At 48.3% G+C, this 20,841-nt stretch overlaps 1 protein-coding gene across 5 annotated transcripts in view; it reads left to right on the top strand.

Annotated features, from left to right (window-relative positions):
- The window catches only part of FAM227A (family with sequence similarity 227 member A), a 317,179-nt gene that overhangs the window by 201,666 nt on the left and 94,672 nt on the right, over positions 1–20,841 (top strand). For all 5 annotated transcript variants that reach the window (XM_033929448.1, XM_033929447.1, XM_033929446.1 and 2 more), the window contains one exon: positions 7,097–7,212. In XM_033929448.1, coding sequence (XP_033785339.1) covers positions 7,097–7,212 — 116 coding nt within the window. The remainder of the gene's footprint in view (positions 1–7,096; positions 7,213–20,841) is intronic.

Below are 20,841 nucleotides of genomic sequence, written 5' to 3'. Positions count from 1 at the left end.
TCTCTTTTCCTGGTTTCAATATCAGAGTGATTAAGGCCTCATTTGCTTCAGTGGGAAAGTGTTCATCCTGTATTGTCTGAGAATAGTATTCCCGCAAAAAGGGACCTAGTTGAACTGATAAAATCTTATAGAATTCTGCCGTGAAGCCGTCCGGCCCTGGAGCAGAAAAATTCCTTTGGCGTTGGATTGCATTTTGCAATTCTTTCGGGGTAATGGGTGTATTAAGATATTCTATGTCTGGGTCAGAGAGTGGCAACAAACCAGAATCTGCTATATAATCCCTAATAAGGGAAACCGTTCCCGAGTCCTGGCGTCCATAAATCCTCTGAAAGTGAGAATGGAAAGAGTGGGCAATGTGAGCAGTAGAATGTTGCAGACGTCCCTTATCGTCCCTCAATCCCAACACGTAGCGATGTCCCCTGGCCTGTGCAGTCAGCCGTGCCAACAATTTCCCAGCCCTATTACCGTAGCGGTGGTAACGATATTTTTGATATAGAAGCATTTTGACTGTTCGCTCATGTATATACGAATTAAGGGTCGCTTCCACCGATATTAAGTGTTCCCTATTAGTTCGTGTCGGGTATTGTGTATAATGGTGTTTGGCGGATGTTAGTTCCTTTTCTAAGTTAAGGATACCTCTAGACAAACGACGGTTTCACGCTACGACATAAGCTATACAATCTCCTCGGAGCACTACCTTAGCGGTGCTCCAAAACAGCGTTGGATTGTCACTATGCTTACCATTAAATTCAAGAAAGTCTTCCCACTTAGCTATTAAATAAGTTTTGAAATGGTCATCTGAAAATAAATAACTAGGAAAACGCCAGCGTACTGGGCCCCGCAAACTAAAACCCACATTCACATCGATCCAAATCAACGCATGATCCGAGATCACGGTCGGGCCTATCATTGCTGCATCTACATTCAGAAAGGCCCTACTCGTAGTAAGGATATAGTCTATTCTAGATTGGGTGTTGTGTGCCCTGGATCGATGGGTGTAATCCCTTTCCGTGGTGTGTAAAAGTCTCCAGGGGTCTACTAGATCTAAAGTGGCACAGAGATAAGGAATACCCCTAGTGGGGGACACGCAGGTGTTCGGTCCTGGCGTAGATCGGTCCCAATTCGGGTCTAAGACTTGATTAAAATCTCCGGCTACGTAGACTGGTTCCCCAACACGCTCTAGTAACAATGCTGTAATGCCCTCAAAGAAAGAATGATCATATTTGTTAGATGCATACACATTCAAGAGAAAAAAGGAATATGTTCCTACCGTCAAGTGTAACAGTACATATCTGCCCTGTTGATCAGTTACAATCACTCTGGCAGTATAGGGTAAAGTCTTACGAATCAATATTGCTACCCCCGCCCGATTTTGAGGGGAAGAGGCTGCAAAGACTGCAGCCACCCAGGACCTCTTCAATTTCTGATGTTCCACGTCCGTCAGGAGGGTTTCCTGCAAACATGCAATATCTACGTTATGTCTTATGAGCTGAGTTAGAATTTTGGTTCGTTTAATAGGGGATGTAATGCCCGATACGTTCCATGACATTAGGCGCAGAGAATTAGCTATGACCTATGGAGATGGATAATATGTGCAAAAAAGTAACAGTGTATTGAAACCAACCACCCCAGGCTCCCAGCCACACCCAGGGTAGCCATGTGTTACTTAGTACCTGTCTAAGTATCTGCAAAACCACATGCCCGCCTACTGCAGAATTCCAACTCTCCTGCCTCCAAAATTGGCTTACATACCTCCAACATAGCAAAGGACTCCCCCCCATACCCCCCCTCCCACCCCACCCACTCCCCCCTGTCGACCCCCCTCTCGCATCAGTATGCAGTCACAACTAAAGGTCCACCCCAAGGCGGTCCTATAGGTGTGAGAGATCACAAACTAATGCCACTCCAGGCCCCGAATCCCCCGCAGATCAAAAAACATTAGGCCCATAAGAAACCCAGTAACAATTAAACGTATAGTGGACAGCCAAATTAAGTACACAATCCCAGTAACTGTGACCACTTGAATGCAATTCTGAACAAACCCAGTCCATATCAACAAGTAGGAACAGAAGAAAGAGAGAGTCCCGAGCTCCCTGCATTTGGGAATCTAAGCATCCCGGAAACCTCCAAACCATAGTGCAACCATCAGAATGCAGTGAGTGCTTCCATGAAGTGAGTAGACAGTCATGTAAGGTCCGCCTGGGAGAGCACTTGGGTATTCATAAAAGTGGCTGCCTCCACAGCTGAATCAAAGACTTGCCATTGACCCTGATGTTGTATACGTAAGGTAGCTGGGTATAAGAAGAGAAAACGGATTTTCTTTTCTGCCAGGGATGAACAAAGCGGGTAAAATAGCTTCCTGCGCTCGGTCAGGGCCATGGAGTAATCTTGAAAAATGCGCACCTCCGAATCTTCAAACTTGAGGTCCTCACGAAGTTGTTTATATTTGCGCAGTATTTCAACTTTGTGATTGTAGTTCAAGACTTTTGCTATGACCATGCGAGGCCGCGCCTCCCGCGCCTGCTCCCTGCCTAGGCGATGCACCCGCTCCAACCGTAGCGGGCCCAGGCTCTCCCGTAAAGCAAAAGTATTGGTCAGCCATACCTCCAGGACCTGTAGCAGGTTAGGACCAGTTACTGTCTCCGGGATGCCTAAAAAACGCAAATTGGACCTGCGGGAGCGATTTTCCAAATCCTCCAGTCTCTCTGCTTGCTTTTTTGTAAGTGCCTGCAGCTCCTGTAAGGTAGTTTCATGGGTGCTCTGTGTATCTTCCAAGTCAGAGACCCGGGTCTCTAAAACAGTTGTTCTGCGGGTAGTCTCTGTTAGTAAGTTCTCTAAGTTGGACAGTTGGTCAGAAAGCCGGTCCATACCGGGTTGCATCGCCGCCGTTACTGCCGTTGTTAAAGCCGCCAGCGCCTCCGGCGCAATTTAGTGGATGGCCGAAGATGGGGCCGCCGCCATTTTGTCCGTGCTAAGCTGCGGGCGATCGCGGTCCTTCTTGGTGGTGCGAGTGGCCATCGGCGACGCAGGGGAGGACAAGAACCTGTCCATGCGCACCCCACACCACGCGCGATCACACGCCGTCCTCCGCCGCGTCCCCGGGGATCGGTAACGGGGCTGTTCGGGATTCGGGGCCCGGGAGCTCAGGCAACCGTCGTCTGCCCGCGCTCAGTGCATCACGTGATCCCGGGAAGTAGAGATTAAAAACCCACTGATTTCTTGCCTGCCTCTCTCTTCCCTCATAACCCCCATACCAACCATCTTGACTCCTGTGTTTCTCGATCTCACATCAACTGGTCGTACATTCTTTGACCAAGTTCTAACTAGATACTTCTCATTCTTCTGTTTTTTTGCTGTCTGGTCCCTTCCTTTTGGAACATGCTCCTAGTAGATATGTCAACAGAACCCTCTCTTAAAAAGTTCAGTTACTCTCAAGATTTGACTTTTTCACCATGCTTATCCTAATTATGTCTGAACCTTTTTCTTTCCTTTTCATAAGTACCTACATATCATAAACCTGTGTGTCTCAATTATCTCTGGCACAAACGGAGCAAATTTTTTTTGTGGCCCACTAAACGGAGCAAATTTTTTTTAAGGCACAATATAATTGCAATTATATAATTTTAAAACCAACAAAAATTTAACCTCTTCTTTTACTAAGCTGCAGTAGAGGTTTCTATTCTGGCCTGGAGTGATAAATGCTCTGGCACTCATAGAATTTCTATAAGCATTGGAGCATTTAGCGTCTTGGGCCACGGTAGAAATCTCTACCGCAGCTTAGTAAAAGAGGGCCTAAAATTTGAGTTATTTATTTAAAGTTCTTTAAGCTATGTCTGGGTAATTGTAACAATGGCGAAACTAAAGTAGATAGAATAGAATTGCTAATCAATGTGATGGATTTGCTTGTTTTTTTAGTGCAAATTAACTCAAAACACGACTCAGTAAGTCGACAAGAAAACACATATTTCATCATCCACCATTTGCAGTCACTCTCTTCTTTTCGATATAATTTCTGTCAGAGCTAAAAATCCAAGTACGCAAAGATAAGAAGATCCAAATGGTAACAAAGCCTTGATTGCTTTGTTGTTCAAGTTAGGATAACTACTGCATAAAAAATAAAATATATATCTTGCATTTCAGTTTCTATTTCTATTTTGTTTGCTATATGAAGGGTCTGACTTCTTGAGGTTTCAGTTAAGTCTTTTGTCTTCATCTCTCTTATTACTGATCTGTGGTCTCTTATTTCATATTTGTTGAGGGTCTATCTGTGTTTTGTGTGTGTTATCAAGGTGCAGTATTCTGCTAGCATGTAGTTTCTGTATAGAGATCCATAGCATGATAAGGTTGACGCTCTTTGAGTCTTGGGAGTTAGTGGTGGCACAATCTCCCTCACTAGAGTTTTGGGTATTATTCTGTATTTCTCTCTCACTTTTAATGACCAGATAAATTCCTTAGCAAAGAAATGTTTCTTTAGTTTGCGCATGCTGAGGAAAGTCAGGGCACTATTTTATCAAGAACATTATTTATTACTGGTACAATCCACTGTGTTGGCCTAGGTGGACTACTGTAATTCTATTTATTTGGGTATTAAACAGGGCAGTTTAGAACGTCTCCAGTTAATACAGAATACAGCGGCCAAACTTATTTTTGGAAAGAGAAAGTACAACCATGTTTCCCCATTGCTGAGAAAACGCCATTGGCTTCTGGTCCTTCATAGGATACAGTTTAAATGTGCATGTGTGGTTTTCAAACTCCTTTATGGAATATTTGACTCTTTGATTCCCCTTAGTGGGAATTCCTTTAGATCCTGCTATTCAAGAATTACAATTCACAAATTAGCATTTCTTTCTCTGAAAGGTATTAAATGCACTGGGAAGCTTAGTAAATCTTTTACTTTTAAATTGGTGAGAATTTGGAATGGACTTCCAGATTCTCTAAGACTGGTAGATCAATTAGTTCAATTTCAAAAAAGTTTAAAAACCTGATTGTTTTCACAATAGTTAATTTGATTTTAGCTGTCATATAGTAATTTTAAGCAATTCACTTTTTTCTAACTTTTTCCATCCATCTAATCTAACCAATTTCTGTTTTTATCCCACAGTTTTTACTTTCGTTTCATTTTTTAACAAACTGTAAACCGAGTCGAGCTCCTTAGGGAGTAGATTTGGTATATAAAATGAAGATTAGATTAGATTAGATTACTGTGCTAAATTTATACTTCGAATGCACCATGAGAAAAACTTGCTCACTGACCTACACTCTAATTTTTTGGGATGGGCCATCCTAGGCATCTCTGTACTGTGGTCCAGCATCTTCCTTCCTTGGCCCAGCAGCTTCTTTACCTCCTACCTCTACTTTTCCAGCAAAAAAAAAAAAAGTGATAGTAAAGGTGTGGAGCTGCTCTTTAACCCATTATTTGGCATTGTTGCTCAGAAGCAACATGTTGTTTCTATGGCTCTTATGGGAGATCTGCATCTCCAAATTCCTGTTACTTGGTACTGTTGCTCTCGTTCAACATCAAATTATGTAAAGGAGCCATTTTCACCATCTGCCAATTAAAGGATTAAATAGGGTTACCATACATCTGGTTTTACCCAGATATGTCCTCTTTTTAGAGGACTGTCTGGGTGTCCTGACGTTTTTCTAAAACCCAGCAGTTTGTCTGGGTTTTGAACTAGAGAGCTGCACGGGAACGGGGACGACGGGAATCCCGCGGGACCCGCGGGCATCCCGCGGGTTCCCCCTTTGGGTCACGGGGATCCCGTGGGGACGCCCCTAGGGTCGCGGGGATCCCGTGGGGACGCCCCCTAGGGTCGCGGGGATCCCGTGGGGACGCCTCCGAGGGTCGCGGGGTTCCTGCGGGGCTGGATGTACTCAGTCGCGCAGCTCTTCTCCCTACCTTCTCTGCTTGCAGCACAGAGCCGAACGGAAGTCTTCCCGACGTCAGCGCTGATGTCGGAGGGGAGGGAGGGCTTAAACAAAGCCCTCCCTCCCTCCGACTTCAGCGCTGACGTCGGGAAGACTTCCGTTTGGCTCTGTGCTGCAGGCAGTGCAGGTAAGGAGGAGAGTAGCCTCGCGGTTCGAGTGGCTACCAAGGGAGGGGGCGGTCCGCCCCGCCACACCCCGCCCCGGTTGCAGCACAGCCGGCCAGGTCCCCTTACTTTTGTGGCACTTCCCCGACCGACCGACAACAGCCCCGGTCCAACAATCCTCCCTGCCCTGTAGCCGCTAATCTAAATTATCTTCTTACAGCAGCTGTAATAAGGTAATTTAGATTCGCAGTTAAGGGCAGGGAGGTTTGTCGGACCGGGGCTGTTGTCAGTCGGTCGGGGAAGTGCCACAAAAGTAAGGGGACCTGGCCGGCTGTGCTGCACCCGGGGCGGTAGAGAAGGAGTGGGGAGAAGGACGCTGAAAGGCCATGGGGAAGACGGGAGGAGGGGGGGAAGGACTCTGAAAGCACTTGAAGACAGAGGAGGGAGAAGGACGCTGAAAGCACATGGGGAATACAAAGGGGTGGAGAAGGAAGCTGAAAGGCCATGGGAAGGGCGGGGGGGGGGGGAAGGACTCTGAAAGCACTTGTGGAAGACAGAGGGGGGAGAAGGATGCTGAAAGCACATGGGGAAGACAAAGGGGTGGAGAAGGACGCTGAAAGGCCATGGGAAGGGCGGGGGGGAAGGACTCTGAAAGCACTTGAAGACAGAATTGGGAGAAGGACGCTGAAAGCACATGGGGAATACAAAGGGGTGGAGAAGGACGCTGAAAGGCCATGGGAAGGGCGGAGGGGGGGAATTTCTGTCCCCACGCAACTCTCTATTTTGAACTCTCTTACAGTCCTTCCAGTTTCACTATCACATTTTTAATAGTGAGGGACCTGCAAGTTTTGCAGGACTCCATGGAAGCTGCCCATCCCTTGCGATTGAAAACACAAAATTGAAACACCACTCCCCACTAGCAGCAATGCAGTTAGAGGACTCCCAGTCAGCTTAGAGGGAACCGTGCTGCTGGGATGCTTCAGACTTCACAAGATAATGATCCCTAAAACGTATCAACCTTAATTATCAGTTGTTAAAGAGGAAATCTTCTTTTTTATCAACAGATGTTTCCACCTCCATCCTTAGCCTTGAAGCCCGAAAGAACTCAGAAGGATGCTTAGCAGGCTCAAGTCACCGATTGAGAACACGAAATATTTCCTTCTCAGGCCTAAACCATAAGGTGAAATGATATATAGAAGGGAAACTTCTGTAGGTACATTTTCAGCACCCTGAGATCGCTTCTGCCTCCTATTTACCAGCAGTGGTCCTGGGAGTGGCAGTATGGTTGTCTTTGAAAGGATCAGAAAGTGGTGGAAAACAAGGGGTGTATGTTGAGGTGGTATCTAGATTTTGTACAGAAGGTATATGGAAGCAACCTAGAGTTTCTGTAGAGAGTCAGGGGTATGGGAAGAGGATAAAGGGAATGGGACGGGATATCTATGTCCTTGCTCATGGGTTAGTGGACTGATGCTCCTGGGGATAAGTTAACCCCTTTGGAGGTTTTCTAATAAAGTTTACTGCCATCTACGTTATTCATGTTAAATGAGCTGCTTTGCTTGCATAGGCTACAGTGTAATTGGCAAATAACACATGTCCTTGTCTACTAATTTGCATTAATGCCATAACACAGCTTAGTAAATAGACATCTTAGATTGTGACTCTTCCATGCCAGGAAAACATCTACTTTACCTGATTGTATCTTGTTATCAGTGGTTTAGCCAACATGCTGGCAACAATCTCTTCCAATGGACAATGGTAAAGAACTTTTCCCTTGTAAGTCTGTTGGAAGGTGGTGTTTCACATTGTAACTAAGGCATCAACTCCTAGTATAGATTAGAGAATGACACGAGGAACGGGGGGGGGGGGGAGGTGGAAGACTGGTTGCAGCAGGTACAGGGACAATTCCATTCACTGCCCCGTGGAGCGGTGAATGGTCTTGTCTCCACAGTGAAGTATCTGCCTCGAGTTGCCTCCGTGCTCTCCTTGGCACGATCGCACATCCGCCAGCCCCATCTCACCATCACAGGTGCAGCAGCAGCCCTCCCCTCGCGAGTCCATCAACCCCCTCCATATCACCAGTACAACAGACTCCCACCCTCGCACCCTCCTTCCTGATGGCGGACGGCATAAACCCCCCCATAAAACCAAACAAACCTGCAAGTGCAACTCCTGTGTAAGCCTCCTTGTGCCTCCTGGGGCGGGCATACCAGGCTGTTGGAACAGAAGCTTCCTGCACACGTGATGCAGGGCTGCTGGGACTGGAACCTTCTTGCTGCCAAGTCCCTCCTTCTGTTGTAACTTCTGGCCGGAAGTTACATTGTAAGGAGGGACTCAGCAGCAAAAAGGTTCCGGTCCCAGCAGCCCTGCATCACGTGTGCAGGAAGCTTCTGTTCCAACAGCTTGGTATGCCTGCCCCAGGAGGCACAAGGAGACTTACACAGGAGTTGCACTTGCAGGTTTGTTTGGTTTTATGGGGGGGTTTATGCCGTCCGCCATCAGGAGGGAGGGTGCGAGGGTGGGAGTCTGCATGCAGGAAGATTCCATTCTAACAAGCTGGTATGCCTGCCCCGGGAGGCATGAAGGGGCCGACCCAGGAGTTGCACTTGCAGGTTTGTTTGAGGGTTTTTTTGCTGTCCACCAACGGGAGGGAGAGTGCGAGGGTTGGGGGACTGTTGGACCAGCAATAAGGAGGGAGGGGGGCTGCTGGACTTGCAAGAGGGGAGGGAGTTTCTTGTGCTGGTTGACTTTGACCAACTGGAGCTGAAAGGAAGGGTGACATTTGCTGGATCTAGTCTGGGGATTGGGGGAAAGGGAAACAGGTGCTGGGCCCATGTGGTGGGTGCAGTGGAGCTGGAGGGAAGGGAAGGAAGAGGTACCAGACCCACACCTGGGCACTGAAGGGAGGGGATAGAGGTGTTGGACCCATGGGAAGGGGGCTAGAGGGAAGGGAGAGAGGTGCAGGACCTGCAGGGAGGAAAAGAGAGAAGGAAAGTGAAAGAGAAAAGTTGAACCAAGGGGATGAAGGAAGACTGAGTGAAATATTGAGCATAGCGGAGGAAGGGAGGAAAGAGAGTGTGAGAAACACACTGGTGTAAGGGAGTAAGAGAGGGGAGATGGTGGGCATGGGTGGGCGCATAGGAATAAGGACAAAAAAGAGAATGCTGCATCTGCATGGGGGTGGTATATGGACACAGAAGGGTAATGCTAGACATGGGAGGGTATATGGACACAGAGAGGAGATGGCTTGACATGGGGGAGAATAAGAAGGAAGGTGCTGGACAGGTGCAGGAGGAAGGTGCAGAAGGAAGATGCTGGATAGGCGGGGCATAGGAATATAGAGAAGTGATACTGTACACAGGAGGAGAGGATCGTAGAATGGTGAGATGATGAAGGCAGGGAGATGGGCACAGGGGAAATACTAGAAAGTTAAATATAGGAGACAGAGAAGGGAGATGCATGCTGAACATGGGGGGAAAACATACAGAGATGGAAGATGAATGGTGAGCATGACGAAAGATATGTCAAATGGTCAGGAGTCCTTGGCAAGTGAGTTAAGAGTAGACAGACGGAAACAGAAACCAGAGCCTGAGACCAATGTGATGTGAAGAATAAAATGACCAGACGACAAAAGGTAGAAATTTTTTTTTCTATTTTGTGATTAGAATATATCAGATTTGAAATATGTATCCTGCTAGAGTTGGTGTTAGACATAACTGGGAACTGCAAAGCCCAGGCCATGCTTCTTTAGCTTTCAGCTGGCTTATGGCTCTCTCTGACCAGGGGGCAGTTGCCATAGTTGCACTCCCCTAACACTATTCCTGTCATATGTGACTGCAGTATTCTGTAAGCATGATTTTTCTTTCTGTGCATTCTGTAATAATTTGGCTTATTCAGTTTTCTCGATAGTAGAGGGAATATTTGTGAAGGGGAGGAGAGACAGGTTTTGTTGATCCTTGCTCTGTATTATTTGTGTTTATACAATGACAATTGTACAGAATATTGTTTCTTTTTATACTTTAATAAAATAAGTTCAGTATAAAATCATAACTATTCGAGGTTTGTGCAGATGAGATCAGATGGTTTGTGGAGATGGTGTAGGGACAGAGCTCACAGAGATGGGGACCGAGCTCGCAGGGACAGGGTGGGGACCAACAGCTTGCGGGGACAGGGTGGAGATAGGGACACATTTTTCCCCTGTGTTATTCTCTAGTGCAGATATGCCAAGGATGGCCCATCCCAAAGCTGGAGACTTGCCACCTATATGCTGATAATTTAAGGCCAATGAGTGAGGTTTCTCCCATAGGCCTCAGCCTTGTCTTAAACCAGCAGTAGCATAATCTGACTTATTCTAATCAATAAACAGGAAATAAAATTATTTCTTTAGAGTCCCTCCAGACTGGCACAGAAACATATGGTTTACGTTCCTCTGCCAGCAGGTGGAGACTGAGACACTAACTTTTGTCTTCAGTACAAGTGGGCTGTGAAGTCCATATTACAATCAGTCTTTTCTCAGTCTCCAGCAGGTGGAGTGGTAAGTTTGTGCAGTCTGTGCTGAGATTTGTTAGGGCCTGTTGGATCTGATTAGTAAATCTTTCTTGTCCCTTTTGCTGTCCAGACAGCGCTTGGGGGACCCTCTTGGGTGTCCTACTGACCTCGGGGGTGCCACACTTGAAAGGATCAAGTCCCCCCATTTCCCCCAACTCCACAGGTTTTCTGACTTTAGAGCCTCAACTGTACGCCTGGCCACCTGTTAGGCACACTGTTTAGAGTGCCATTGGGGTCTGCTCTCCTGAAACAACTGGTGAACTGTGAGAAGTTAAAAATAAATAAATAAAAAGACACAAGAAATAGAGAATGACACGGTGAAAAAATTGGTCCCCGTCACCGCCCCGTCCCCGTCTCACCATCCCCGTCACCGCCCCGTCCCCGTCTCACCATCCCCGTCACCGCCCCGTCCCCGTCTCACCATCCTCTTCACCGCCCCGTCACCGCCACTGCCACCCCATTCACCGCCCCGTCACCGCCACTGCAATCCCATTCACTTTTCTTTATTTACGTATAAAGGAAACATTCTTTAAAACTTTAAAACTTAGTTAAATATTAGTTAATAACTATACAAAAACAAAACACGCAGAGAAAAAATTAATTAATATAAATTCTCAAAACTGACACATTTTGATCACTAAATTTAAAATAGTTATTTTTCATACAGTTTTTCAATCACTAATCTTCCACCACCCCTGGGGCTAGCAATGCAAAAACAAACACGACATGTACTTTAAATGCTTACAATGTTAGCCTATATGGTAATTAGACGCGGCCGCTGTACCTAATCGCGGCAAAGATCTCCCTGCCGTGATTAGCATAGTGACCGCGGCTATGGCTGCAAGTCTCCCCTCCCCCCAGCGATCACGGCAGGAGGGCACCCAACCCCTCCTGTAGACCCCCCCAACGGCCCTCCCGACAATCGCAGCAGAAGGGTACCCAACCCCTCCTGCCGGTCCTCCCAATGGCCTCCCCTAAGATCGCCGGCAGGAGGGTACCCAACCCCTCCTGCTGGACCCCCCCCAACGAACCCTCCCACCCCGGAACCCCCTTAGTCTTACTTTCCAAGTTGGACCGGATGGCTCCTCACACGTATGGCCAGCAGGCTTGCCTCCGTCCAAATGAGGCGGGCCCGCCCCTACCCTGCCCAACCCACAGGATCCTAGGGCCTGATTGGTCTAGGCACCTAAAGCCACTCCCGCTATAGGAGGGGCCTTAGGTGCTTGGGCCAATCAGGCCCTAGGATCCTGTGGGTTAGGCAGGGGAGGGGAGGGGCGGGCCCGCCTCATTTGGACGGAGGCAGGCCTGCTGGCCAGACGAGCGAGGAGCTGTCCGGTCCAACTTGGAAAGTAAGACTAAGGGGGTTCCGGGGTGGGAGGGTTCGTTGGGGGGGGGGTCCAGCAGGAGGGGTTGGGTACCCTCCTGCCGGCGATCTTAGGGGAGGCCATTGGGAGGCAGGGGAGGGGAGGGGCGGGCCCGCCTCATTTGGACGGAGGCAGGCCTGCTGGCCAGACGAGCGAGGCGCTGTCCGGTCCAACTTGGAAAGTAAGACTAAGGGGGTTCCGGGGTGGGAGGGTTCGTTGGGGGGGGGTCCAGCAGGAGGGGTTGGGTACCCTCCTGCCGGCGATCTTAGGGGAGGCCTTTGGGAGGACCGGCAGGAGGGGTTGGGTACCCTTCTGCTGCGATTGTCGGGAGGGCCGTTGGGGGGGTCTACAGGAGGGGTTGGGTGCCCTCCTGCCGTGATCGCTGGGGGGAGGGGAGACTTGCAGCCGTAGTAGCGGTTCCTAGAAGGGGGTACATTGGCCCGCGGGGACAAACCTGTTCACCGTTTCCGCGGTCGGTGAATGGCCTTGTCCCCGTCACCGCAGCGACTGCTAGTTTTCTTCCCCGTTTTCGGCGGTGACCCGCGGCTTAAATGCGGTGGCCGCGGGTAAACCGTCACCGTGTCATTCTCTAACAAGAAATAAAAGGAGCTTTAAAAAAAGGCCTGAGGCCAGCATTGTTGTGTGTGGGGTTTTGGCACTTTCATTATGAGCGCTTCTAAAAAGCAGAAAAAGTGTATTTATTGTGGGCTCTGAGCGGTAGATGCGGCTGGCGTGTGCATGAAATGTCCCGGCCGCTTACAGGGGGACCTGGCTTCGGGTGTTAGTGTGCTGGGCTCTCCACACGTTGATGGGAGGTGCTGGAGAAGCCCGGGCTTCCCATGCTGCCTTTGCTGGGGTTTCCTCATCTGACAGTGGTCTGGCGGATTTGGTGTTGTGGACCACTGGGGAGGCTGGGGATTCCCTTCCCGCTGCCACTGGGGTGAACATAAGAACATAAGAAGTGCCTCTGCTGGGTCAGACCAGAGGTCCATCGTGCCCAGCATTCTGCTCACGCGGCAGCCCAACAGGTCCAGGACCTGTGTAGTAGTCCTCTATCTATACCTTTCTATCCCCTTAGCCTTCAGAAAATTGTCCAATCCCTTCTTGAACCCTAATACTGTACTCTGTCCTATCATGCCCTCTGGAAGCGCAATCCAGGTGTCCACCACCCGTTGGGTGAAGAAAAACTTCCTAGCATTGGTTTTGAATCTGTCTCCTTTCAACTTTTCCGAATGCCCTCTCGTTCTTGTAGTTTTTGAGAGTTTGAAGAATCTGTCCCTCTCCACTTTCTCTATGCCCTTCATGATCTTACTAGTGTTTAAGCCCGTTAGATTAACGGGTGCTAGAATAGATGTACAATCTTAATATTTTATTAAATTTACTGAAAACTTAGCGTGAGAGCTTTAAAATGCTCTCCCCTCCCCAAGCAACAATGCATACAAACATGTAGAGCAAAGTTTCAACTATCTAAAAACTCCATCAACTGAACATAACAGACATACTTCCCAGACAACATAATAAACCCTAGTCTTTAAGCCCGTTACATTAACAGGTGCTAGAATAGATGTGTGTGTCTGTCTTTCTTTCTTTCTCTCTCTCCCCTTGGCCGCTGTCTGTCTGTCTATGTTTATTTGGTTTTCTCTCCTTGGACACTGGCTGTCTCTCCTTAGACGCTGGCTATCTCTCCTTGGATGCTGCCTGAATGTCTTCCTTTCTATCTGTCTCACTGGCCCCCTGTGTGTCATTCTTTGTGTCTGTGTCCTTGTGTCATTCCCACGCCCCCCCAGAGCAAAGCTGTCTGCCCCCAGCATACCCCTTCCCCCAAAGCAGCCCCCTATTCCTCTCCCTGACTGTCTCTCCATGGCCCCCTTCTGTCTTCCCCCGCCCCCCCCTCCAAGCAAAGCTGTCTGCCCCCCAGCAAAGCTCACCAACAAAAGCATCCCCCTGTACCTGCAGCACCGTCACGACACCCTTCAGCCAATCGTGAGTGCTCAGAGCGCGAGAGGGAGCGGGGCCTGCAGCTTCTTTGGCGTCGGTGAGGAAGGAGAGGTTGGGCCAACTCTCTGCAGGGGCTTTGTGGACAGTCTTCTGCGGCTCGAAGCCCTCCTCCCAGCAGCCACTTCCAGCAGCACTCCGTACTGCCTTCCTCCCGCCACCCAGAGTAGATGTCTGTATGTCTGGTTTTTTTTTATTTGTCTCTCTCTCCTTGTACGCTGTCTGTCTGTCATTCTTTGTGTCTGTGTCTCTCCCTGGTCCCCTGTCTGTCCGTCTTTCTGTCTGTCTCCCTGGCCCCCCTGCTTGCCAAAGCAGCGCCCTTTCCCTCTCCCCCTGTTCTGCAATGCCTACCTGCTCTGTGGCCCACTTCTGTTCCTCCCCCACCTGATTGCTGTGTGCCCCAGCACACCCCTCCCCCCAAAGCAGACCCCTTTCCCTCTCCCCCTATTCTGCAATGCCTATCTGCTCCATGCTGTCTGCACTCAGAACAACCCTCCCACCAAAACAGCCCCCTTTCCTGCCTGCTCCATGGCCCTTCTTTTTCCTCTTCCCCTCCCTCCATCCATGGTTCCTGCCACCGCTGCCACTCCTATTTAAAGCGGTCTGCTGAGGTTTGCGGCCGCCTGTAGCGAACCTCGCAGGCCGCTGTCCACCTCAGTACCATGTTCCCTTTGACGCGATCGCGTCAGAGGGAACGTGCTACCATGTGGAGAGCGGCCTGCGAGATTCGCTACAGCCGGCCGCGAACTTCAGCAGGCCGCTTTGAACATGAGCGGTAGCGGTTGTTGCGGGGGGGGTGTGTGTGGAGTCGGCGACGTGCAGGCTGCTGTGAACAGGAGCGGCAGCAGCGGCAGGACCATGAGCCGGGAGTGAGCTGTTTGTCTTCCCCTATCTGGGGAAACCGCCGTGCTGAGGAGAGGCGGAAGTGAGCTTTTCGGCTTCCCCTATCTGTTGAAACCGCCGTGCCGAAAATGGCAGCGCCGTGTCGAGGAGAGCAGGGAGTGAGTTTTGCCCTATCTGGGGAAACCGGCGTGCCGAGGAGAGCAGGGAGTGAGTTTTCCCCTATTTGGGGAAACCGCCGTTGCAGGAGAGCAGGGAGTGCCGCCTTGTAAAATTTCTCAGCTGCGCGTGGGGCCCTAGTAAGCACGGGGCATGCTGCACTCTTGGCGGCCACGGACCTACGGATCATGGAAGCACGCAGATAAGAGTGCGCATGCGCCGCCTACGGTTTTATTATATTGATAGGTCTCAATCAAGTCCCCTCTAAGTCTTCTCTTCTCCAGGGAAAAAAGCTCCAGTTTTTCCAGTCTCTCGGTGTATGAAAGGTGTTCCATACCCTTTATCAAACGTGTCGCTCTCCTCTGAACCTTCTCGAGTATCGCCATATCCTTCTTAAGGTACGGCGACCAATATTGGAAGCAGTAATCCAGATGCGGACGCAACATCGACCGATACAATGGCAGGATAACTTCTTTCGTTCTGGTTGTAATACCGTTCTTGATTATACCTAGCATTTTATTCGCTCTCTTGTCGGCCGCTGCGCACTGTGCCGACGGCTTCATTGTTTTGCCCACTATTACCCCCAAGTCCATTTCTTGGGTACTGTCACTCAATAGTATCCCTCCCATCGTATAGCTGTACCTCGGGTTTTTGCTTCCTACATGCAAAACTTTACATTTCTGTACATTGAACTTCATCTCCAATTTCGTCGCCCACTCCCCTAGCTTGTTCAGGTCCCTTTGTAATTCTTCACAGTCCTCTTTAGTCCAAGCACCACTAAATAGTTTGATGTCGTCTGCAAATTTTATTATTTCGCACTTCGTCCCTGTTTCTATATCATTTATAAATATATTGAATAGCAGCGGTCCGAGCACCGACCCCTGCGGAACACCACTCGTGACCCTCCTCCAATCCGAGTAGTGGCCCTTCACTCCCACCCTCTGCTTCCTATCCGCCAATCAATTTCTGATCCATCTGTGTACGTCTCCTTCCACCCCATGGTTCTTCAGTTTCTGAAGTAGGCGTTCATGGGGTCCCCTTTGTCCATCCGTTTGTTAATTCCTTCGAAGAAGTGCAGTAAGTTCGTTAGGCACGATCTCCCCTTGCAGAAGCCATGTTGGCTTGTGATTAGAAATTTATTTCTTTCAAAATGCTCATCGATGCTATCTTTTATCAGCGCTTCCGCCATTTTCCCCGGAACTGAGGTCATACTCTCCAGTCTGTAGTTCTCCGGGTCACCTCTTGATCCCTTTTTAAAGATGGACGTAACATTGGCTGTGTTCTAATCCTCCAGGATCACTCCTGTTTTCAAGGATAGATTGCAAACTTGCTGTAGTAGTTCCGCTATTTCCTCCTTAAGTTCTTTCAGAACCCTTGGGTGTATTCCATCGGGGCCCGGCGATTTGTCAGTTTTTAATTTTTCTAGCTGCCTGCGTATGTCTTCAAGGCTTATTTCCATGGATGTTAGTTTATCTGTTTGGTCTCCTTTAAATATTTGCTCAGGTTCCAGTATGTTGGATGTTTCCTCTTTTGTAAATACAGACGAAAAGAACATGTTTAGTCTTTCCGCCACTTCTTTCTCCTCACCACTCCCTTCCTATTACTGTTATCCAGCAGTCCCACCTCCTCTCTAGCCAGCTGCTTCCCTTTAACATATCTGGCTGGCTGTTTTTCTGTAGTGGTAAGGTCGAGTCTGGCTTCGGTGCTGCTTATGCTTTCAGGTGATATTTTGTTGATGGCCCTTCCCTCAGTTTTGTCAGGAAGCGTATCCATTTTACCCACAGCTTGGCGTGGTCCATAGCCAAACTCTACCCCATTTCTGATGGGGATAGAGATACTTTTAAGTCTCCTGTGGTTGATGCGGCAGTCTCGGCTATCACGCACAGACATACAGTGCTGGTTGAAGGCAGTTTGGCCATGAGAGACCTTTAGGATCGTAAAATGGAGGTTCTACTTAAAGTTTTTATGTGGCTGCCCTGACTGTTTAGGCAGCGATTTGTGGCAGTCTGGTGGCCTGTGCTTGTTTCCGGTGGTTTGAGCGATTTCTTGACCACGAGATGGCTGACTGGTCCTTAATGGATCAGGAAGTTGCTAAGATTGAGCTGGGCACTTCTTATCTCTCTGATCTGTTGCATGCCTCGACCAAGTCCATGGCTCTTCGAGTAGCAACCCGCTATACCCTGTGGCTTTGGGGTTGGTCAGCGGATGCAGCAATTAAAGCTAAGCTCAATAAGTTTCTCTTCCGAGCTCCTTTCTCTTTGGAGAGTAGTTAGATAAGCTGGTTCAGGCCTTGAGTGACTCTAAAGTGCCTCGGTAACCAGAGGACCAACCTCACCAGGCTTTGCGAGGTGGCTCTGCCTGCGGGCATTTGCGTGACTTTCATAGGTTCCGCCTTGGCTGGGGTGTGACCTCTTTTCCTTCCAGAGGATATTTCTTTCAACACATGCAGTCCTTTTGTGGAGCCCACCAGGGGGGTCGTGACTCTATCGGGGGCTGCTCCTCCGCCCGTCTGGCCCAATGACTTGTTGTGGGTCCTTCCCCCGGTTCCAGTCAGAGCCTGGTTGCAAGAATTTTACCAGGGGTGGGCTGAGATCACAATGGATCAGTAGATCCTAGAGGTGATTTGGGACGGTTATGCTCTGAAGTTTTCCCGACCTTTGCCGGTTCATTTCCTATCCTCTCCTTGTCAGGCAACTTGGAAGAGAAGGGCTTTTAGGAAGACATTTTTCAGGTTGTTGGACCTCAAAGCGGTTGTCCCAGTGCCTGCTATGGAGATTTGCACCAGCAGGTATTCCATTTACTTTGCGGTGCCCAAGTGGCCCATTTTGGATCCCAAAGGTGTCAACAGAGCGCTCTGGGTTCCGTCTTTTCGTATGGAAACCCTGAAGTCTGTTATTCAGGCTGTTCAGCTGGGAGAATTTCTGACTTCCCTTAATCTGACGGTGGCATATCTGCATGTTCCCATTTGGGCCTCCCATCAGCATTTCTTTCGCTTTGCGATTTTGTGAGAGCATTATCAATTTTGGGTGCTTCCATTTGGGCTAGCTATGGCGCTGTGCACCTTTACCAAGATTATGGTGGTGGTGGCAGTGGCCTTGTGCAAGGAAGGCATTCTGGTACATCCCTATCTATTTTTTTAGTAGGTGTTAGGCACATACACAGTACTTAACAAAAGTGGTTGACCATCAATTTCTATATGAACTATAATGTACCTGCCCTCAGGATCAGTTATTACATGTTTGCATAAACAAAATAACCACACCAGCCTTCTTTTCTTTGTGCAGGCGCTTCCAAAATATCTCCAACCCACCATGTTTTCAGTTTTTGATGTTCCCCAGATGTTAGATGGGTCTCATGTAATATAGCAATGGAAACTTTCTGCTTATTTAACGCTTGTAAAATCTTCTTGCACAATAGGAGAGCCTATTTCCCCCATGTTCCAGGTTATACATGTGAATTTAGCCAGCTAAATAGGGGAAAATAGTGCACTGTATAATGAACAATTGATTATGTTTAAATGATTTTTATTATTCCAGCAGTAAGAAGCAAATACAAACAGTAGTACCATTCAGGAAATAACATTTTCAACAATATAATCAGTTCCCCTCCCAACCCCCTCCCCTCCCCTCCCCTCCCCAAGAATCCATGACCAGTCCAACAGCTGAGAGTGGGAATAAAATCTTAAAGATTCAAAAGTCTACTGCGAGCACACGGTGTGAGGTCCTGCCAGAAGTACTCCCACACCTGACAAAATTTGCGACCCGGGCCAAGAGTCAAGTCTCCCACCATGCGTCTCTCCAGTGTTGCGTGCACTATCATTAGGGATCTCCATTGTGCATATGACGGGGGATCACGGGAGAGCCAGTTGGTGAGGATGGCTTTTTTTCCCATCAAAAGGGCTCTGGAGATAAATGCTGACATTCCCCTGGGTTTGGGTGAGGCTATATTATAAAATCCAAATAACGCCCTCGGTTGCGGAAGCCATCGCCTTCCCCAAAGTGATGTGGTATATAGGCCAAGATGTCTCCAAAACTGTTGGATTGCAGGGCAGGCCCAAAACATGTGACTCAAAGATGCGTGAGCCTGATTGCATTTCGGGCAAGAATGCGACGCAGTAATCCCCATCCGGGCTGCACGTTCCGGTGGAATGTAAAGTCTAAGAACAATTTTCAATTGCATTTCCCAGTGAGTAATATTGGGTGACACCTTCTGAATGTTCTTCAGGACCCGTTGTAACTGTTGAGCAATCAACTGGCAATGCAAGTCCTCAGCCCACGCTGTCGCTAATATATCCAGATTCGTACTTGGTTGGCAATCCCGGATCCCCACAATATGAAATCGTAGAGGAATCCTCTGTTGGGCTGAAAGGCTGAAGAGTTCCGAAAGCGCCTCCCTGCAGACTTCAGTAAGGGCAGCCACTGGGAGGGACTGAACATAGTGACAGATCTGGTAATAGGCGAAGAGATCATTAGCCTGTAGGTCAAAAGTTCGTTGCAGCTCGGCAAATGTGACCAGGCTCCCCTCCCTCCAAAAACAGGTGAAAAAGATATCGTAGACCTTGTGCTTGCCACCTAAGAAAGGTGGCATTTTGCATGCCCGGCTGGAAAGCTCCATTGCCCTGTATAGGCAAATATAAAGTCACCCTAGAAGACAATTTGGTTTTACAGACCCATCTCCATGTCCTTCTGGCCGGCGTAAAAATGGGATAGTGAGACACCAAAGGACGCATCCTCGGATCCGCCACATATAGAAAATAGCTCACATGGAACGGAGCCAGCAAAGATAACTCCAGTGGTGTAGCCCATGAACAAATGATTAAAGTCTCAAACAGAAGACAACGCCCAGCCATCGGAGTCACCCAATCCAAAAAAGAGCTCTTCCAAGGATACAAAAGAAGAGCGGTCAATAGTCCCTGAGAGACGTTTTCTATCTCTTATTTGGATCACACTGAAGTACAGCTGCTGAATGAAATCGGAACTCTTTTCAAATCCCTCTCTGTATGCACAGACATCATTTCATCTCAAGGGTGAACACCACTAATTTCCAGTGATCCTGTGCAAACAACAGATCCTGTGCAAACATCATTTCATCCCAAGTGTGCATCTCACCAGTTTAAAGAGACTGCCAGTTCCTGCTGGACTGTAATTCATCTTCCTGCATCCTGACTTCAAAGACTTTTCCACATATGCTGTACACAATGTTTGCTGTTCATCGAAGATAGCCACCTTCCTAAGAACGCTTTGCTGTACAATTCCACCTATTTAACCTATTCTACGGACATTCCAGACTTTATTTCATATGCTGTACATCTACTACCTCTTGGTATGGGCAATGAGACATTTCATAAGCTGCTGAACTTTATTGAACAACTTAAGAAAACCTCCAAAGAAGTGAATCATACTATCACTTTTGAAAATGGACAGATTGCACAAAATTTGCTCCGAGATGCTCATGTCTCAAGCTTTGGAACTTTTCTTTGAGTATTCGCCCACTGCAAACCATGTATTTAATGTTTTAATTCACCCTATCATTATCTTAATTATTGTACAAATTTTGCTATGTATTGTTATGATTCTCCTACCAGGGTCAGAGATAATATTATCCCATATCCCATACTTACATACTCTCTTATGACATCTTTGTACCTTTTTGCCTGGGCCTCCTGAGAAAGTTTCCTGCATCCCTTATGCACCATTCATTCGCTCAACGACGGGTAAGATATAGATACGACCTATGCAACCTAAGACAGAGGTTTGAACTCATAATGGGAACTGTTTATCTTCATAGCTTGGAGATTCTGCAGTACAGGGGACGTGCTGATATATTATTAGAGATTGGCAAGGCATAAGCGAGGCAAGCTGGCTAAGGGTACCACAAGTTTGCTTTCATTTCAAAGAATATGGAAG

This window comes from Geotrypetes seraphini, chromosome 2 (genome assembly GCF_902459505.1).
Source record: "Geotrypetes seraphini chromosome 2, aGeoSer1.1, whole genome shotgun sequence".
Taxonomy (NCBI): Eukaryota; Metazoa; Chordata; class Amphibia; order Gymnophiona; family Dermophiidae; genus Geotrypetes; species Geotrypetes seraphini.
This window is presented reverse-complemented; position numbering and strand designations above follow the sequence as displayed.